The sequence below is a fragment of the Lampetra planeri genome, chromosome 7, assembly GCF_965212315.1.
Source record: "Lampetra planeri chromosome 7, kcLamPlan1.2.h2, whole genome shotgun sequence".
Lineage (NCBI taxonomy): Eukaryota > Metazoa > Chordata > Hyperoartia > Petromyzontiformes > Petromyzontidae > Lampetra > Lampetra planeri.
In genome coordinates, this window is record NC_136113.1 from 16,814,173 (window position 1) to 16,833,901 (window position 19,729).

The 19,729-nt window shown below is 53.5% G+C and overlaps 1 protein-coding gene across 1 annotated transcript in view; it reads left to right on the forward strand.

Moving 5' to 3' along the window:
* The window catches only part of DPP3 (dipeptidyl peptidase 3), a 68,273-nt gene that overhangs the window by 39,462 nt on the left and 9,082 nt on the right, over positions 1 to 19,729 (forward strand). The window contains exons 14-17 of the mRNA XM_078596582.1: positions 6,624 to 6,748; positions 16,389 to 16,509; positions 16,968 to 17,147; positions 17,367 to 17,529. Coding sequence (XP_078452708.1) covers positions 6,624 to 6,748; positions 16,389 to 16,509; positions 16,968 to 17,147; positions 17,367 to 17,529 — 589 coding nt within the window. The remainder of the gene's footprint in view (positions 1 to 6,623; positions 6,749 to 16,388; positions 16,510 to 16,967; positions 17,148 to 17,366; positions 17,530 to 19,729) is intronic.

A 19,729-nucleotide genomic window follows, 5' to 3' on the forward strand; every position in this document is an offset into this window, starting at 1 on the left:
AAACAAATAGGACTTCACCCTTTATTTGAATTCATCAGAGTTCATCAATGCGGTGATTCTCGGTCGGAGTACCACGACTCGCGATCGTGTAGCAAACGCAGGTCTGACGTCGGCGTGCGGTACTTGGAGAACTGTAATTGCAGATTAAATATGCCCTTGTGCCTAGCGCGCGCGCACGTGTGCCTATTACGCAGTTACACGGTGGGGGAGTGGCATCGCGGTTAATGATAGCGCTTGCGCCACGGTCCCGACCACCTGGGTTTGATTTCTGGCCGAGATGCTCGACGTCGGCAGCGTGGGCTTCCTGAATCTGGCCTCGGTTGGCTGGTGCGTGTGAACATGAAAGTGCTCGAGAGGCAAAGGCAGCCGGGCGTATATGCTTCTAATCCAAGCGTGCGTGTGCTGAGATCTGGACACATTCCCATCGGCGAGCGCCTCCGGCTGGCGAGGTTGCGTTGGTTGAGTCGTGTAGCCGGCACACTCAGCCACCGCAAGCCCAAGCAGCTTCTGTTGGGCCGCATAGAGGGGGCTAAACGGGTACGACATGGACTGGAGAAAAATTGGAAGAATATGGAGCTGATTGAACTTGCCAAAGACTGGTACCAGCCGTGTCAAGATCGGCCTTTGTGGAGGAGGCTCGTGAAGGACGCTACTGGGCGCCCTCCAACAACAACGGAGGGCGGAGGAGCGACGCTCACAACAACGAGCGGCACGCCGGGTGGCTAAAATAAAGCAAGTTGGCAGAGTAGGGGGTTACAGCTGGTGCATCTACCAGTCCTCTCGGTCGGCGAAGCCATGGCACCTGGGTCTGTCCCGTGACCTGTCGGCGAGCCTTTGACACTTCGTGGCCTCAAAGTGCACCTAGCCTGGCACAGGCGCTGTGGTGACATCACTGTCACTTAGTGGAAAATGGCGGGTATTGGTGGAGATATACGGCTGCAACAAGGTAGATAAACGTGAGTGGTCCGTGTCTTATCTGTATGTATGTTCAACTTCTCTTGCACCGTAGCTAAGCTTTCTTATCGGAGGTGCGATTTTTTTGCATGGTACAGTAACTTGAACATGATAGCCAGCAGTTGAAATAGGTAGCCAGTGTGAATCTCTAGCGGGGGAGTTGCGTGTCCACGCACGCATCTAGGTGAGAAATGAATCGGAGATTTAACAAACGAGGAATCGAGGAAATGGGCGTGGCAAGAACCTTGATCTGACGAGTTGGAACGAGACCGCCTTGGTTCTAACGGACGGATCGCAGACATCGGATCCCCTGTCTTCAATAAATTCAACGCCGGACACGACCACAGACTGGTGTAGTGCAATCTGTGCTGAAACTTGGCCAAAGAGGGGGCAATCCTGATTGCAAACAAAACGATGATGATGAACAGAAATCCTATGTTGGCATACGCCTCCCTTTTGTACGGCGTGTTTACAGAGATAACAGAATTTATTTGTTTTGCAACGGCAACTAAAGTTCTGATTTTGAGGTCCGAGGTTGTTTAGCTATTCGGCAGCTTTGGTTGAGCAGGAAATGGATTGTAAATGAACTCGTAAGCAACAGATTTGTATGCTCATAAAATCTATCGATGAAATGGATGTCGCCACTTTGTTTCGTGAATTAATGAGCGTGTTGTTAATGAGTAGTGCATTGCAAGTGGAGGTGAAGGTTTTGAACGCAAATTGACCGACAACTGCAAAGACCCGTGAAAGAGAAATGTAAAGGGATGGAACCTTGACATTATTCGCAAAAATGCAAAACTGATTGGAGAAAATAAATCTGAGTGTCACAAATTATTGAAGACGTCATCGCGCGACGGGAGCGTGGAGGCGGCAAATGGGGGCTGATGATTGGCAATTTTACAATGGTCGCCCGTGGGGAGAGAAATGGAACCCTAACTCGGGGGAGAGGATCTGAACATACGTGTGGATTCTCCCCGAACAGAAAATGCACGTGGCTCTCGATCCGTCCCACATATCGATGTTGACACCTGCAAGCCGCCACGCTGCTGCTCCCAGAGATGCAGTGTGATTTTATTTACGTGGCGCTTTTAAGTCCCCACAACTTTTCACGTCGACGTTCAACAGAGGTCGGTGTAAATCTCCGAATTCGTCGCGTGGTTTTGATACATGTTCAATACGGATTCCAGACTTTCAGAATCCTACCGAGTGTCGAGCAATGTATTGAATGGTCAAGGCCAGGCTGATGTCCACTACAGTCACCGAGACTCGTCACCGAACGCACGTGAAGACTAACGCAACGCCTGCAATGCAATCGTGCGTTTTGTGTGTGTTTTTTAAAACCTGTTGTTCAGCACCGCCTTAAGTCAAGTGGCTAGAAACGAACAGAGCCATCAGAGTTGCGATGGGTAACCGTTTACGCACTTCCTGATTTTTGGGCAAGGTTATTTATACGCAACGAGACGACGGAGCGTTGCGCTGTGCGGTGCTCGTGCACGTTGTGGATGAGAAGCAGCAGTCCTTTATCGGCACGTGGCAATTCCCCCCCCCCTTCTCCCCCCCCCCTTGCGATTTTAATTCGTTGACCTTATTCAATTCAAGAACCTGTTCACTTCAAGTTGCCATTCTAGCACCTCTAGTAACTGCAGGGGTAACACCAATCCATCGCATTCAACATGATGCAAATTGAAAATAATTGATTCTGTGCACGCACTGTGTAGACCGGTTCACGGTTCCGTGGCTGACACGCTGATATAAAATGAACTGCAGTAGCTTGCGAGAAAGTAAATCGGCAGTCGGTAACGCCTCCTTCCCCCGCATTCGTCCCTCCACATTTTCACTGCCATCGGCCACACGGACTTCTCGGCGTGAATTCGTTCGTCAGCATTGGTTCAACGCAAGCGAACACTGGACTGGTTTTGACATTCAGTGTCTCTATCGCTAAAATGTGGGTCATAGTTCGCCGCTAAAACTAAATTCATAACGCACGAGAATCTTGAACACCATCGTGCAAGAATGTCAAGATAAACAAGCGGATAATCTGCAAATCCTCTTGGAAGAGAATCCATACTGTACCCCAATTGGAAGCATACATGCCCCGCTGCCTTCGTTTCTCTAGCGCTTATGTTCGCACGCACCAGCCTGTCCTTTATGAGGTTAAGCCAACCTAGCCCAGGTTCAGAACGCGCGCGCTGCTTATGTTGAGCATCCCGATCTGAAATCTAAACCCAGGTGGCCAGGATCGTGGCGCGGCACGATCATTAACCACGCTGCTGCTCCCACCGCGTAATTACGCACAGACGCATGGGGACGGGCACGCGTGCGTGTAGGGCACAAATGGTGTTGTGCGTCCGCAATAATAAATAAAAACTACGAGCGGAGTGGAATGAAGGCGGAGATTGATGTTGGCGCGTGACATTTACTGCTACGTGAACACCCATCTGCCGAATGTAAAACAGTGAAACAAGTGCAGGGGAAAACGAGCAGCATGCAGGCGCCGATGACGTGTGTGTAATTGGGGATTGAGCAATTAACGATATGGGCGTTATGGTCGTGTGACGGAGTTGACTTGTGTCGAACTTATTTATGTTTGTGTGGTTTTTTTCTCGGCCGTTTTTTTTTTTTCTGGAGCGCTTTCTACGTCGTGCGAAACGGTGAGGACACTGCCAATGGGAACTTTTAGTGATGAGTGTACCACCTTGTGTCGGAGGACAGCTGCAGACATTTGTTAAAGAGTTCCTGCTAAAGCCTCTTGTCCACTTAGTGGAATAAATGCCATCAAGTGGATGGAGGTGGGGGAGGTGATTTGATAAACTGCGCCACCACGCCGGGAGGTGGAATCGAAACGGTCGACCTCTGGTTTGCGAGTCTGGTGCGCTCCCCGTTCCACCGTGGCAGCTCTCGCGATGCGGAACTTGCAATGCGCAGTTGTTGGTGTTGGGGCCGAGACCATCGGCTTGCCACATATAGGTGCGTAGATTAACCGCCGCTGGTGGCCACCAGGTTCAATGCAGGGTCTGGGTGGCTCGGAGCTGCGGACGCGGCCGTTTTTACAAGTCTCCCGACCCGGCGAGCCCACCGCCACCATTTATATTTGTTGTTTACGTGCCTCGGCCTGCAGTCGTGACGGAGTACCCGGCGCAGTAATTTCTATCAATAACAATTGACTGCGGTTCACACGTGACGCCCATTGCCTTTTTACGTAGGCTAGGGTTTAAGTATATCGCAACATATTCCAGCCATTACCGGTCCAATTACCGCCACGCTTGGACATTCCCCCATTTATTACACTTGCCATAAAACCCCGTAGCAATTGCGGTGGCTGTGTCTTTGGTCCCGGAGCAGCGTAATTGTGCCCACTTTATTTACACGGGGGGGGGGGGCAATGTAAACTTTGACTGTTCGAGGGGACCAGCGGTGTGATGTCCCTCCTCGTGAGCTTCGGCTCGACTTCGAAAGAAGGATGCATTCCAAAAGCGCAGATGGCTTTTGTAGATAAGCGTCTAGGCTGGCTGACGTGAGTTAGAAGATTAGTGTGGGGGGGTAGGGGGGGGCACGTTTTGGTCACCCCAAGCGTAGCACTTCAAAAACGTCAGCGCATTACCGTGTTGAAGCGTTGTGGGAGTGGTGTCACCCAATGCTGTGACAACTCTCCTCCCAGCTCGTCAGGCAGCCTGGGACATGGCCGAGGTGCGTCTTCCTTTTTAAATCGCCGCTCGCCTGTCCAAACATTTAAGTTCTACGACGTAAAAATTCCATCTCTGCTCTGACATCGCTGTGTTTGTATTTCATCTCTTATGAGCTGACTTTGTCCGCTGCTCTGGTTTTTACTTGCTCACGTTCCGCATTTGCGTGTAATAAATCCATATTTTGATTATTTAAAATGTATTCTTACAATTAATGCATTAAATCGTGCTTGTAGAAAATAAATGTTCATACAACATATGCTAATCATATGCAAATTGCATACCATTGCAGCGTTTGGGATGCCGAATTGAACGCAACTTTACAAACGAGACTGAGAAACGGTACCAACTCAACCATTAACGATAAGACGCATAATCAATAATTGAGTGCAATCGTAACCCCAAAGCTTGCCGATCGAACTCGCAGATGGGGGAGGATGGGGGGAATGAGTGGTGAATGCCCTCCCCCAACCTTATCAAGCGTGCCCAGTCTCCCGGACCGCCCTCGTGCCAGAGCCGCCCCAGGCTCGCTGTCGACGAGCACCACCGTTGTTACAAGCGAGTGGCGAGGGTTGGTGGCATGGTGGGGGGGGGGTGGGGGTGGGGGTGGGGGGTGGGGGGGGGGCCTGCCAAAGTGGTTTTGCGTTGACTTGACCGGTCAGGCTCGTGTGCGGCGGCGCTGGCGTTGATTTCAGAAAAGTAAATCCTCAACGATGCCCCCCCCCCTCGTCTCGTTTGAACCGCGGCCGCTCGCTCCCCTGAGCCCCCCGGACATCCTGTAATCGTTGCCGGGGCGCTCGCAGCTTTGATTTTTCGTTTGTGCCGGGTTGGGATGATGTGCCGCCGCTGCCGCCAAATTGGACCTCTGAGGCTCTTTTAAAGAGCAGATAGTGAATGCAATCGCAAATTACACACGGTGTCCGTCTCGGAGGCAGCGGCGTTCACGCCACTCTTGCATCCTTCGCCCCGCTTTGTTTGCGCTTTTATTTATTTATCTTGATGTTGTCGTCTCCGTTGTTTTGTTACGTTGCCGTACTTTGGTTTTTATACCCCCCCCCCCCATAATCGCTACGTCTCCATTTTTCGGGGGCCCGCTCGCAAGTCCCTGCGTCGTCGCGGATGCCCGCTGAATTATTAATTGAGCAATTTTAATAAGTTCTGGTCGGGTGACCAGCGGTTATGAGGGCTCAGAGAGGAGGCTCTCGCCGCTCAATTAAATTTCGCCCAACGTTTATGAACGAATTCCAACTTACGGCTCCGCCATTTGCGGCCAACGAGTTTATTTTAATTTTTTTAAGTCTGCAACTGCAACACAAACTAAAGATTATGGATGTTGCACTTAGTGGGTGATGGAGGATAATTGGCACAAATGTCCCCCCACCTCTCAAGGAAGTCTTTTAAAATAATTATGGAAATGGCACCGTTCGTTCCGACATAACGATTTCATTAACGGTGACTCCCAAGTGGTAGCAGGTTCTAGGGGGGTGGTGGTAGTTATCCTTAGCGCTGTGGGTAATTTTAAGCATGCCCACGTGTTTAGTGATGTGCAATAATTCCATTGCATCGTGCATCTGAAGTGCCGTTGCCCATGTTTTCTCGCGCACGGGCGACGCTTGCACTCTCGGCACGTGGTGCGTGTTACGCCGCATTATTTGCTAATGCTGCTTTGCGAAGTGTTTGGTTTACTGTTGAAGTTATTCTTTTCCACGTACTGTGGGGCCCATTGGGCTATTGGTGGGAACACGCGTCGGTACTCCAAGGCGGGAATAATCGACAAACATTACCGAAGACATGGCAGAAAGGAGACCTATTATAAATTTTTTAGGAATCTAATTTCATCCCCCAAGTCGTGATAGTTGATCAAAAATCGTTGGCGGAATTAATCACGGCGCGACTGGAATGCCCACGGTCAACCACAACCCCATTCCCAAACTTGACCACTCCACTTAACATTCACCCTAACCCCCACTTGAACCCTGTGTACAGATCAAGAGCTGGTACAAGTCTAAGGAGACGTGGGATGGCAAGTTCTCGTCCATCGCGTCCACGTACGAGGAGTGCCGAGCCGAGTGCGTGGGCCTCTATCTGAGCCTCGACCTCGGCGTGCTGCGGTGAGTCGCGCACGCACGGAGAACTGGAGCGATGTTCGTATGTATTAACTGTCGGGCACCTTTTTCAGTTCACACACACGAATAACTGACGAGGTGGGAGCCTGAACAAATACCCTGCAGCCAAGGAGATAAAAACTTTATTAACGGGCGAGCAGAAAAACGGTGAGCGTGGCATTATTCAAGAATGCACCAAACCCTGTGCGTGGCAGAGAATGTATCTTCAGCCAGTGGGCAGCCTCACCTTCCGGAGCCCCGTGCTAGATCGAAAACTCGTGTTTTATATTTTATTTATTTTAAAATTTATTTTTTGCAATCCCCAGCACGATGGGACAGTTTAAGTGGATTTATGCTAAGGACTTTGTCGGAATCCCCTGCCACGCCATGGTGGGACAAACTGCTTACGCAGCTCTGTCCTTTAGTTTTCTGTTCCATTTTTTTCTCCCCTCCACTTTTTTTTTAACACCGGGCCATCTCGCCACGGTCCAGCGAGCATTGGTAATTGGCTTTCCCCGGCAGCCGTGGGGGTGAGATAAAGTCGCCGTGAGCCGGCTCCCGCGCTCGTAAATCGCCCGATAACGCCGAGCCAACGGCGCGAGCGCGGCGCAGGACGCTCCGCAGGGCGGGGAGCCGGGGGGACGGGCGAGCGCCGGGTGGCGTCGCTCTGACGATGACCGTGGGAAGATGTGGGAGATGAGACCGAGGCGTGGGCATTTGCTGGGGTCTCAGCGAGAGGGCGTTGGTTGAAGAGGGACCTTTTTTGAGAGGCGGCGGCTGTCTGTGCGTTTCTCGAGGCGGCGCGGTCGCGGGCGGGCCCTTGGGGGGGGCGCGGGGGGAACGGGAGGGACGTGGGATCGCGAGCGGACGTGGCGCGGATGGGAACCCCTGAACCTGCTTCCCCTCTTGCAATGCAAGCGATTGTTAGAACGCAAGTTTGTGAGCGTTTCTGTTTTCCTTGTCCTCCCCTCCACGTCGCGTCCGCCTGCCATCTTCCCGCACCACCGTCTCCGTTACAGCTGCCTTCACGTGGTGGGCCCATGATTTAAGCGTTGCTTATTGGCCGCTTTGGCCTGGCAATGATCATAACTCTTATGAATGGTTGCCTGGGCCCAGGCATTAAATGATGCTCATAAATAGTGCTGTTAAGTTTTGAAGCCCGAATTGGGTTTTTTAATTATGCGCTGTGATTCAGTGGCAGCCTTCGCTGTGCCTCATCAGCACCGCAATTCCACGGCTGGTGAGCACAAAAGGAAGAGTCGTCCGTGGGTGGGAACAAAAAAAGGGGCAAAACCTCACTGATCCGTCGCGTATGGCTTTCCTCGCGCTCGCTGCTGCAGCTGCTGTTTAGAATGTTTAATTAAAGTTTTCTGCCCGACTGGGCCACGTAATGAATAAATATGAATAAGTGAAGGGGTGAAATGGTTCACGGTGGCTGCACCACTCATTCGTCGTAAGCGCCCGTGATGGGAGCCCTCCGAGTGCGTTGGCAACTGGGCCACCAGTACGAGCCGTGGTGTCTTGCCTGAGCGCAGTGGACATCGGAGAAGCATTGCCCGCTTGAATGGTTGATTGATTTGAAACGTCGCTGGCTCCACGTTGGGTGGCGTCCCCGCCGATGAACCACTGTGCACTCGGCCGACAGTTTAGTTACCGCTGCTGCCTCGAGTGTACTGTGAGCATGAACGCGAGCATCTGCTGTCAAGTGAGCGTTCAAGGCGCCCATGTGACCGTCCACAAGAGTAGACGACGGTTTTCCAGTGCCCCCAACCCTAATTGCAAATTCCAAAAACTGAACGGCTCGTTTGTAATGAGAAAGTTCACCACACTCTAAAGGAAAATTAAACGCGGAGCCCGCCTGCTCCGTCCAGTAGCACCCATGCCCTGCGCTTGCCCCACCGAACCAGCTCGGCCACCTGGAGAAACCCCATGCATGGCCGTCGCCCAGCCCCTGATGGTCGCCCACTCTGACCTCGTTCGCTAAAGTGGAGAGAGTGCGCAGCAAACTTGCTGAGGACCCGAGTTGCACAAGTGTGCACCTTGTATTATTTGTTAGATTTTTTTTAACGTTGAGAAATCGTTACGGTGTGCACTACCCCACCATAGCCCCGTTAGGCTGCACATCCCTCGGGGAGCCTCGTGCGAGCCAGGGTACATCTGATGGAGCGTGCTCACAGCGCTCGGCTGAGTCGAAAGTAAATAAATTGCCCCATTGCAGATACCCTGTTGAAGTCACGGTGGTGGCCGTAGGGGATGGCTTAGGCAAAGCATGCAGGGAAGGCGGGCGCGACTTTAATAACAGCGGCGGGAGCGTGTAAACCAATACATTTCGCCTCGATTCTTTTTTTTTTTGCCTGTTACTGTTGTGGGAGACACTGCCACTCTGAACAATTCGCGCTGCGGACAATTGGCAGCTCCAACCCTATCCGTGACCTCGGCACGAAAGGTGCACGGTTACATCACGCCCACCAACACAGCCGTTACTGGGTCCTACGGGCCCACCAAATCCAATTTTTCTGATAGGCAGCTTCGCCAGGTATTTATCATGGCGGAGGAGCGCATTCGCCGCGGCCGCGTGGCGGCGACCAACCACTGGGCGCCCCCGACCTCTGCAGCCCGTTAACCTCTCAGGCACAGGACCATTGCGCTATGACCTGGGGTGCCAATTAGGCCAGAGGTGGCGGGGAGTTGCTTAAACGAGCAGTGCGCTGGGGCCCGCCTGCAACTCGCCGCTCCGAATTCGGCAGTGAGAATTACGAGGTGTCCCGAAAAGTTACGTCTCGATTTTATTTCGCCCACCAACACAACTTTTATACATTCAATCATGGGAACGTCGTGAATGTTTGACCGTTTTTCAACATTCTTGGTGCTTTTCTACGTGCGTGCGTGCCAACGTAGAACCAGGCCCATCTTTCCATCCTGGTCAAAGGATGCATCGGTGTCAATGGTACCCTTTTGCGAGCACCATTTTCAAGGAGCCAAACATCCTTCAAGAGACCAAACGGATAAATATCTAGGGGTGTCAGATCTTGGCTTAAACGATGGATGGGGGGCAGCTTCGCTATGACTTGTTGCTCATTTTACCAACCCCAAAATGGATGATGATGACCTCGCGATTGGCAGCTGTGCATATTTTTCCTAGCTAAATAGTAGAGTAATCGCTGTAATGTCCCTGTTTTTAAAATGTATTATTAACAATCCAGGTCATCGACAATTAATATAACAAAACCTGTAAGAACAATCTTGTTTAATGCTGACAAAATGTGGGTTTTCATTTTCACAGCTTATTGTGCAGAGCCTTGACAGCCAACCGAGGTATTTGTTGCATGTGGCTTCAGGGTAACCATGTGACCTGTGATGCAGCGTGTAGGTGACCGCATGCCCATCTCAAACGGGGCATTATGGGTAGAGGCAGCCTTGCACGTGAGCATACAGCATGGCATTAATTATACTCAACGTCGGTAAATCTTTTTGTTATAATTTGCCGTAGCCGAGTTATTTTTTTTATATATTTATACACAACACCTGCAGTGAGTTTGTTTAGAGACCATTGCTTTGTCCCAGATTAGCGAACAGGCACACGGTTAAGAGACGTGCTCAAAAACATGCTGGCAAAAGCCAAAATATCTTTCCCACTCGGACATAAAACCGCACGCCGTGGCGTCCCCTCCTTGAGTGATGGCCACCCTCCTCCAGCCCCCCCCCCCACACACCCATCTCCCTCTCACCCACCGACCTCTCGCTCTCCACCCCCAAGGTCCATTCAGCCGACCTCCGTTGTTCTCCAGGATGGTCGTACGCCCCCTGGATTGCCATCAATCGGTGCACAGCGTAAACAAACATCTTGGCTATGTAAATTATCCAAACTAATCTTGAGCTAATCAGCGTTATCCCCTCGCCGCCGCGTCTCCTCCATTTAATTAGCCCTCTAGCGCATCACCAGCTCTCGCCTTGTGGCCGTCACTTCTGGGAGCTTGTATTTTTACGGCGAATATGTGGAGGGGAGGGGAGAGAGAGACGTTGAGAAAAATGTGATCGTTATGAAATATCAACTCGATAGCAATTTGCTATTCAATTAGGAGGACTGTCTCGATGGGGTTGTGCAGGCGGCAGAAAGCCGTGTGCAGCGCACTCCGGGCCGTTCCGGGGCCTGGGTTGCGCTGCTCACTCCGCCGCATGGCACGCGACGCTGACAATCCGGCGCATGGCACGCGACGCTGACAATCCGGCGCATGGCACGCGACGCTGACACTCCGGCGCATGGCACGCGACGCTGACAATCCGGCGCATGGCACGCGACGCTGACAATCCGGCGCATGGCACGCGACGCTGACACTCCGGCGCATGGCACGCGACGCTGACAATCCGGCGCATGGCACGCGACGCTGACGACACTCCGGCGCTCGCGTGGAGCGTCACCTGGCGTGAGCGCTCGTCCCGTTACAATGGTCGCCGAGATAACGATTGCATGGCGATGGTGAGTCTCCATTGGCCGCATCCATGAGAGGGGTGTGCAGCTTGTGGTTTCCTTGACGGATTTGTAGGGCGTCGATCGGTGTGTTGGGTTGTGGCCAATTCTTAACGGGCCTTTGCCTGGGCAATGAGCCGGCTGGATCTGGACTGCCGGTTCAATGGACGGTGTCGGTGATGACACATCATGGGTTCCATCTTCCAAATTTTCACTTAATCCGAAAAGCATAATATGAATAATTTATTTGACAATGTTATGAATTAAAACCGCTCTGTTTAGAAATGTGCGCGAGCCGTTTGGCAGTTTAATGCAGGAGTTGTTAACGCTGGTGGTGTATTAGTTTGTTTTGTATTTAATTTGCCATCATCACTCGAATGTGTTCCTATTAAGTGGATAGGGGGGGGGGGGTTTGAAGGCTCTTGTAATTGCCGCTTTAATCCCCAAGTAATCCATCCCCTGAAATTGGTCTCCTGTGAAATACCCGCTTGGCGTAAATGTACATGCTATGCGCACGTTAAAAGCAAACGTCTAGAAACTACGGTTTGTGGTGTGTCGGGTTCACCGTTTCATTTTTTTATATTAAGAACTGCATAATTAGACGTTCTAAAGTTAAGAAGATACAAGTATTATGGAGTCCTGATTTCTGTTTTTGTAATAGCCCGACTAATTTATGATCTAATTTGTCATTGCATACCACGGCACCATGCCCCGCGTGGCTGCCCCCTCCCCACACTATTGTGGCCACGGCCGTGGAAATCCCTCGAAGCGCCCCAGGCCTTAAGCGCAACCCCGTCGGGGTTTCTCGCCGTGCGTCGCCCGAGGGCTGTTCCTGCGATGGGCGTGAACGTTGGTCGAGTGCCGCCCGCCGCCTTCGGCACAAAAAATTACTGCCGTTGGAACAAATGTAATAAAGTAATTCCTGAAGCTTTTTCTTGTCAATCCATTGTCATATTTCCATCAAGGGCCCGAGACATTCATTGGGTTATCCATTTTCTCTGGGTGGTCCTTGGGAGCCATAGCTATATTACGTTTTCATTATTCAGCTGCGAGTCGTTTTTCAAATCTGTGATTTACGCCGAGGCAGCGGCGCTCTATGGCCTTACCGCGGTAACGGGCGTCGCGGTGATGAACGTAATCCAGGGTTTCGGAGGCAACTCCCCAACCTGCTGGGCTGTTAGGTGGCAGTACAGCAAGTGGGTTTACGAACGGAGCACTCTGTGTAATGGTGTTATCACCCCCTACGCGTGGGTGTTTTCTCTAGGTACTGTGCGGTCCGTGTTTCCACATCATATCAGTAATAGGCAGAGATTGAAAACCCTCCTTTAGGCACACGGGAGCGTTGGCTTTTCATTGTCAAGTTAATTTGGCCAAGAGCGCTGGGGCCTGAGGTTGACGCACCGCAGTACGTTTTCCGTGTACCTCCCAACACGCATCTCGGTTTGTTTTTAGAGAACCTGCGTTGTTGTGACTTTGGCTTTGCTCATGTTTCGAGCGCAACTTTACAGCCCTCCTTTCTCAATCGGTGCTGCCACGTCTTGCATCTCGTTTCCATTGTTATAATTGTCTCCATTTTCTGAAATGGTTTGTATTTTTCAGATTTTTGTGTGCATTGCTTTTGTAATAGTCCAATTTGCACAGTCTTGAAATTCCATTCCTAATTATCTTTGACGAAAGCATGTCTTCGTGCCCGGCTCCATTTCTGGTGTGTTTAGTGACTTCGTGCAATCCTGAGTGTCTGTTCCATCATTGTAAATTGTTTGGATAATTTCTAAAATATATTTTTAAAATTTACAATACAATTTGCATTTATATATTCTTCACGGGAAACGCAACAATCTCGTTAGCCATGTGCCCACTTAAGACCCTTAAGTGTTTACCTGGACAAGGGCAGCTGCAGACGTCACCCACACGAACTTCAAGAGGAAGTGAATTCCAGACATTAGGAGCAGAAGCAGAGGAGCGACCGCCCGTGGAAGCCAAAGAAGGCATTCGGTTTCCAGTCAAATGCCACTTAGCAGTCTCCAAAGGATAGCCGCGTTACATAATATTATTTGACCATTAATCTTCCAGAATATGATTGATGGTATATATGTGGTCAATTACAGAATCGTGGGAATGTGAGGGCTATCGCATGGCATTCATGTTATATTTCAGTTCACTGCTAGATATGGAGCCTTCCCCCCCCCCCCCCCATTGTCGGTCATATGGGTTTGGCCATACACCGTGGGCTTGGCGCAAACCGGCAACTTGTCGTGCGAGAGTTCGAGCCTCCTGCCGGCCCAGCGGGCAGGCAGAGGACCGTGCGCCGCTGCGGATTTCCACGGGGCCGGCTTAACGAGCGCTCTCCACCGGAGCCTTCAGCTGCCTGTCGACCCCGCGTGACCCCCGCTGCAGCACCGTCATGGTGCTGTTTGGGGGGGGGGTGGGGGACGCGTGCCGTCGCTGCTCCTCCACCCAACCGTCCGGAAAAACGTCCCCCCGCCACCCCCCTCGTCTGTGTGTGAATGAGCGCTGCGCATCTGTGGTGCCGCACAATTGAATTCGGTCGTAGAATCCGGTTGGCTGGTTCTGTATTTTTTGTAATGAAGGAAACATTTTTTTTCATCTTTAAAATGTTCAAACTTAACATTCGTCGACTCCTCCACAGCACTTGGTTGCCAAAGCAGTGGCACGTGATATCCGAACCAGTTCTGAGCCGCCACCCCTCCCCGCCCCGTCTTACACTGAGACGTTTGCCCATTTCGAGCGTTTTGCATGTAGGATGAAGCCAGATTGCCCAGTGCGAACCTGCACTTGAATAGGCGACACGTCAAAGTCCGTACGGACGGGTTTATGGAGCTCGCCACTCCACTGGCACCGCATGGCCGTGTCGCAGGCCCGCCGGTGGGGTTGGAGGGTTCGTGCTCCACCACCCCTGGCTCTTGACGAGCCGGCTCCCTGGCACGTGCCACCGTGCCCTGGTACTCGAGCGCTTTGTTTAAATTGTGGGTGCGCGCGTTCGCCGTACCCGACGTTGTAATGCGTGCGGCCGTCGATCGATGTGCCTGCGGCTATGCCGCGGAAAAATGAGTTATGTTTATTTGTTTACGCATCGATTCTGTTCATTGAATGCCAATGCGTGGGGTGGCTGCGTTACGGCCGCCCGCTATTGTGTACGGAGTGCGGCGGGGAAGGGTCCCTGTTGTGATGAAATCGTGCGACGTAGCGAACGTCAAGTGGTGGTGGGGACTGCCGCTCTCGCGATCTGATATTGCGAGTTCGGATCCCATTTAGGGGGTTTCTACTGCTTCATCATTCATTGCGGGGGGTGGGGGGATTCATTAAACTGAGTTCCACGTTGCTAAAGCAACTGTAGTAAACTGGCCTGTGCCATGGGAACGTTGAATTTCCATCAACTGTAATTGGCGGCACAGTGTGGTCGTTGCGACGCTGTATAATGCTTTTTCAAATCTGACGCTTTGCTTCATGTCTAGAGTTCTAAAAAGCGTTTAACGGTATCTCGCGGGATGCGGTCTCTTTCACTGTTGGCTGCTATCGTGTGCTGTAGTCTGTGCTGTGCTCGTATAATTTGCACCGATGCCGGCCTTGGGATTGAAGATTATGCCTCGTGGGAGCCACACCCACAATGACTTTGGCTGCTCGTTGGCTCTCTCTCGTGCTCTCTCTTGGCACGCACTCCACACGGCGATGAACGGTTACGATTTGGCCGCGCGCTGTCAGTTCGCTGCCCCCCCCCCCATCGCTGCCACCAACAACAATAATCGGCCAATTTGAAAATCGCCGCAGACGTGCACAGCAAATCGAGTGAGCGGCCAATTCCAGGGTAAAGGGTTTGAGAGAGAGAGAGAGAATATATAAAATCTCACCGCCGGGGATTTTTTTCCTTGACAGCCGTGTGGTGAAGCGCGCAGTCCGCGTGTGCAGCTCGCTCGGCGCGGCGCTCTAAACAAATGCTGAATGATCCCCCAAATCGCGAGTAATGGAGTAAGCGAGCAGCTCTGTGACGGAGCCCAGCGGGGCCGTTAAGGGGAGCGGCTCGGGAGAGAGCGAGAGGCGCGTGCGGCGCCGTGGCTCGCTCGCGCGTCCGCCTCCATTGTGAACATCATTAAAACAAATCGCCGAGTCGATTTGCTTTTTGTTATCGTTGCTTTCCATTCAATAAGCGCGCTCCCGCGCGTGGGAAAGCCGCGCGCCTGCCTGAGGTACCTGCCCGCCGTCGCTTCTCGCGCAGACGAATGTGGACATGATTTTTTCGATATTTTTTTTTCTTTCGGAACTTCGTTGTTTTATTCCTGCGAGACCCTGCCGCGTTGAAGCTCGTTTTGAAAATACATCGTGTTCTTTTCACGCACGGTCGCCTAATTTGAGAGCGCCGCGCATGCTGCGATTGCGCCAAGTTGGTTGTATTGTTGTAGCTTTAATTGCGGGGCATCTGACCACGGCTGGCCGCACCTGACAGGCCGAGCGCGGGGTTTCCGCATGTCTCCCCGCCCGTCTGCCCTCCATTTAAATTCCGCGTTTGTCGTTGTTGCCGTGTGCCACGCGAGGCGATGATGATGATGATAATTATTTCAATGTCGGGTGTTTTCGAGAGCGATTCTACATTTTGTGTGGGTGAGGTAGAGAGTTGGACGGTTCAGCAAAACTTGTTAAACAAACACAACGGGCTGCCGGGCGTTTTTTTTGTTAGAACCACATGCCGCTTAAGTTGTATAAAGGTTCTAACAGATTGTTGTTTTGCACATGTGTCTGCAACGTAAACATTCGGTGTTATTGGCACGTGGTATTTTGCCTTTTAGTAAAACAAAAACGTGACCGAACTCGGATTCCAGTAAACGAGGTGGACCTCTCGGCCAAGACGAGCAGCAGTGGCACATGGTATCTGAATCTTGTCCGAGCCCTCCCCTCAAATGGGTACCGGCTGCGTGGCGTTCCGGACAGCAACCACACCCACCGCTCGTGTGTCGTCCCGGCCTCAATATGTGCGCGCTAATCCCAAATTGCCCCCCCCCCCCCCCCCCCCATTCGGTTACACCAGGAATCTTTGCGGGCCTCTTTGTTTCGTAGCGCGTCCGTGTGTCGCGTGTATCCGTGACGACGTGTCGCGTGTATCCGTGACGACGTGGCACGTGTGTCCGTGACGATGCGGCGCTCCCCGTGGTCCCCCGCGCGCAGGATCTTTGGGCACGAGGGCAACGCGGCGCAGGACGTGACCTACGTCAACTGGCTGTCCATGGTGCGCGCCGGCGTGCTGGCGCTGGAGTTCTACACGCCGGAGACGGACACCTGGAGACAGGTGCCCGGGCGCCAACCGCGTGTCTTTCCCCCCCCCCTCTCCCCCCGCACGTGCCCCACCCGCAGGGAATACACACGTTCGTGTAGATACTTGACTCTGCCCTGCTCACGGGGGTGGCGTGAGTACGGGGCTGGTGCGCACCGCCTCTCCTGCTCCTCTCTCCACCACTGCCCCGGTTTCTTTGCCCCCGGTTTTGCTGTCTCCATGCCTCCGCATCTCCGTGCCTGGGCATCTCTCGATCCCCATGTCCCCCTGTGTCTCCGTGTTACTGCGTCCAATGTGTTTCTGTGGTTCCTGGGCCCCATGCCCCCAAGCTCCATGTCCCATCTCATTTGTATACTCGTGCCCCTGTGTTCCTGTTGCCCATGCTTTGTTTCACCCACGTACCCATGTTTCTGTTTTGGTTAAATCTCTCGTGTTCCATGTCCTCTCTGCCCCCTGTGTCCGTGCTGCTGCAGGCTCACATGCAGGCGCGCTTCGTGATCCTGCGGGTGCTGCTGCAGGCGGGCGGCGGCCTCGTCAACGTGGAGCACACGGTGGGCGCAGACGGGCGCCCCGATGCGCGCATCTCGCTCGACCGCGCCAAGATCCCCACCGTGGGGCGTACCGCCATACACGACTTCCTGCTCAAGCTGCAGGTGCTGCCACGGCACGCGGACCACGGCGTGGCACGGCACGGCAAAATAAGAACGCTCTCCGAATGTCGGTGTAGCTGCCCTGAGCCGTCCTGCTCGACCCAGTGTTGTCGCCCGTCAAACCCGCCCTTCGCCCCGTCTTCGCACAACAGCGTGACCCCGTGAACTTGAACCCCTCCTCCCTCCCCCGGCGACCCTGCCACACCCCCGCTCCTCCCGCAGGTGTACAAGTCGACGGCGGACGTGGACGCCGGGCGGGCGCTGTACGCGGCGCTGTCGGCCGTGAACGATGACACGGAGCTGCGATTCCTCGCGCTGCGCCACACCGTGATGCTGCGCAAGGAGCCGCGCAAGATGTTCGTGCAGGTGAACACGGCGCTGAAAGGTGAGCAGGTGGCACGGCACGATGGCTCGCGTGGCCGCCACACCGCGCGCCGCACTGTGGTGAAACCCCTTTGCCGCACCTGTGCCATCTCCCATTACGTCGCGCACAAATCGCGAGGCTGCAGTTTTGCTGGAGGTGAAATTGAACGACAACCTTTCAAAAGCCTGGGTCGGGTGAGTCGCCGCATGCCACTCGGACGGTCGCCAAAGGGGGGGTGGGGGGTGGGGGGGAGTACAGTGTTTGGGTAGAGTGTGCAATATACCCGCGCGATCGTTTGTTCTGGGGGGTGTGCATGGGAGGGGGGGGGCACTCATTTGAGACTTGTGGGCATGCTAGGGTGCGCTAATGGCTGTTGTTAACAGCTGTTTTACCCTGAGCCCATCCCAGGGTGCTTGACCCTCAGAACCTCGTGCTTCCGGCGTACAGTTACCCGTGACCGATGCGAGCGGCGTGGTGGTGTAGTTTTTGGTGCACTGTACTCGGAAATCCGGCGACCCGAGTTGGGTTCCTGGCCGTGGCCAACATGGGTGGCGCGTGATATCTGAACTGGTCCTGGCCCCACCCACGGTGACCAATGTGGTGAAATATGGGGCAAACAACTCTCTTGACCGACACGGCATGGAGGAGACTCATCCAATGAATCGACTTGACAAAAGGGTTTTATATTATTTAAGTTATAGTGAGCACTGCACCACGTATTTGCGCTGGATCCACATCAAAGGTGGGCGGGGGGATGGTGGGGGGGGGGTAGTTAGGGGGGGGATAGTGGTGGTGGCGGAGGGGGGTAGGTGGTGGGTGGGGGGGGGGCGTGACGACGTCAGCGCGATGCTGGAGCCCAGCTCGACGCTGTGGGGGTACAGGGGACGCCCCCGCCCGCGTTCCGGACAGCAAAACATTTTACTCGTAGAGTGTCACGTGTGATTATCGTGGCAGATGGGTGCAGTAGCGTGCTCCTCCCACAACCCCTGGGAAACAACAGTAATCATTAACATCGGATGCCCCGTGGCAAAATAACGAGGAGAGGAGCCAATTGGAGAGGGGGTGTAGCGCTGATGAGCGAGAGGGCGCGGCGCGAGATCGTGGAGGGCGCGGCGCGCGGCTGCGTCGCTAAAAAACCCCCCGGAAGTTTTTTTTTATATTTGCGCAAATTCGCGGGCGGATCGATAAAACGCAATAACTCGAAGGTCGAGAAGTGCCGCGGACCCTCGTGCCAAACCGGGGGGTTTTCATTTCACCACCGGTGGCTCTGGCAGTGGTGATGGACTGCGCTGCCACCTCGCTTGGCGTCAGAAAGGCCAGACTGACGCACGCGCGCGGCAACCTGCCACGGCTCGCGGCTCCCGGCAAAGTTCAATCGGCGCTCTGACATGGCATTTAATAAGTGATGGCGACCGGCGGTCCCGTCTCCCGACACCACAAACGGGAAGTCGCCGCTATTATTCTCCTTGTAGTCGTGTCGTAGAAACGTAACGCCACGCACGCTGCCAATGGGACGTTCACGATTTCTTTGTCGTTTGTGTGATACGTGGGGTGCGTGGAGCTATAAACCTGCGAACCGAATTTTGTTTCGTTTCCCAGTCGCACCTAAGATAAGTGGCGAGTGAAAATCCCACCCCCCCCCCCCCACCCTGCCCTCTACTTTACCAACCCATACTGACCAGCGTGGTGAAGTATGGTCAAACAACCCCCATAACGGGGGGGGAGAGACTCGTCCTTCGTCCAGCGGTGTTTTAACGACGGGCTTGCTACATCGGACGGTGATCCGGTTGCACGTGTACCACCGCCGTGTTTACCAAGTCTTTAGGATTTCTTTCGGCGGACTCGTTGCTACTGCTCACAGCAGCCATCGGGCGCGGCTTTCCGTGTCAAGTCCCCCAAGAAACACAGTCTTGGCTGCCGCATGCAGCGGCGGGAGAGTTCAAACGGCTGCGCCGGCCGACGCTTGCCACCTCCCGCGGTGCGAGGGGCGAGGGTTTCGATTCCGAGAAATCCAACGGCGTCGAGGATCTCTCCGTGAGCAGCAGCTGAAGGCCGGTTCCGACCCAAGCCGTCGATGTCCGTTCGTTTGTTTGTTGGCCGGAGTTTTGCCTTTTGGCACTCGTGTGCATCAGCCTCGCATAGCCACCAAAGTTCTGGTTTTACTAAGCAGGAGCAGCAACTCCTGCTTAGTAGCAGCTCCTGCTCATTAACCCCCCCCCCC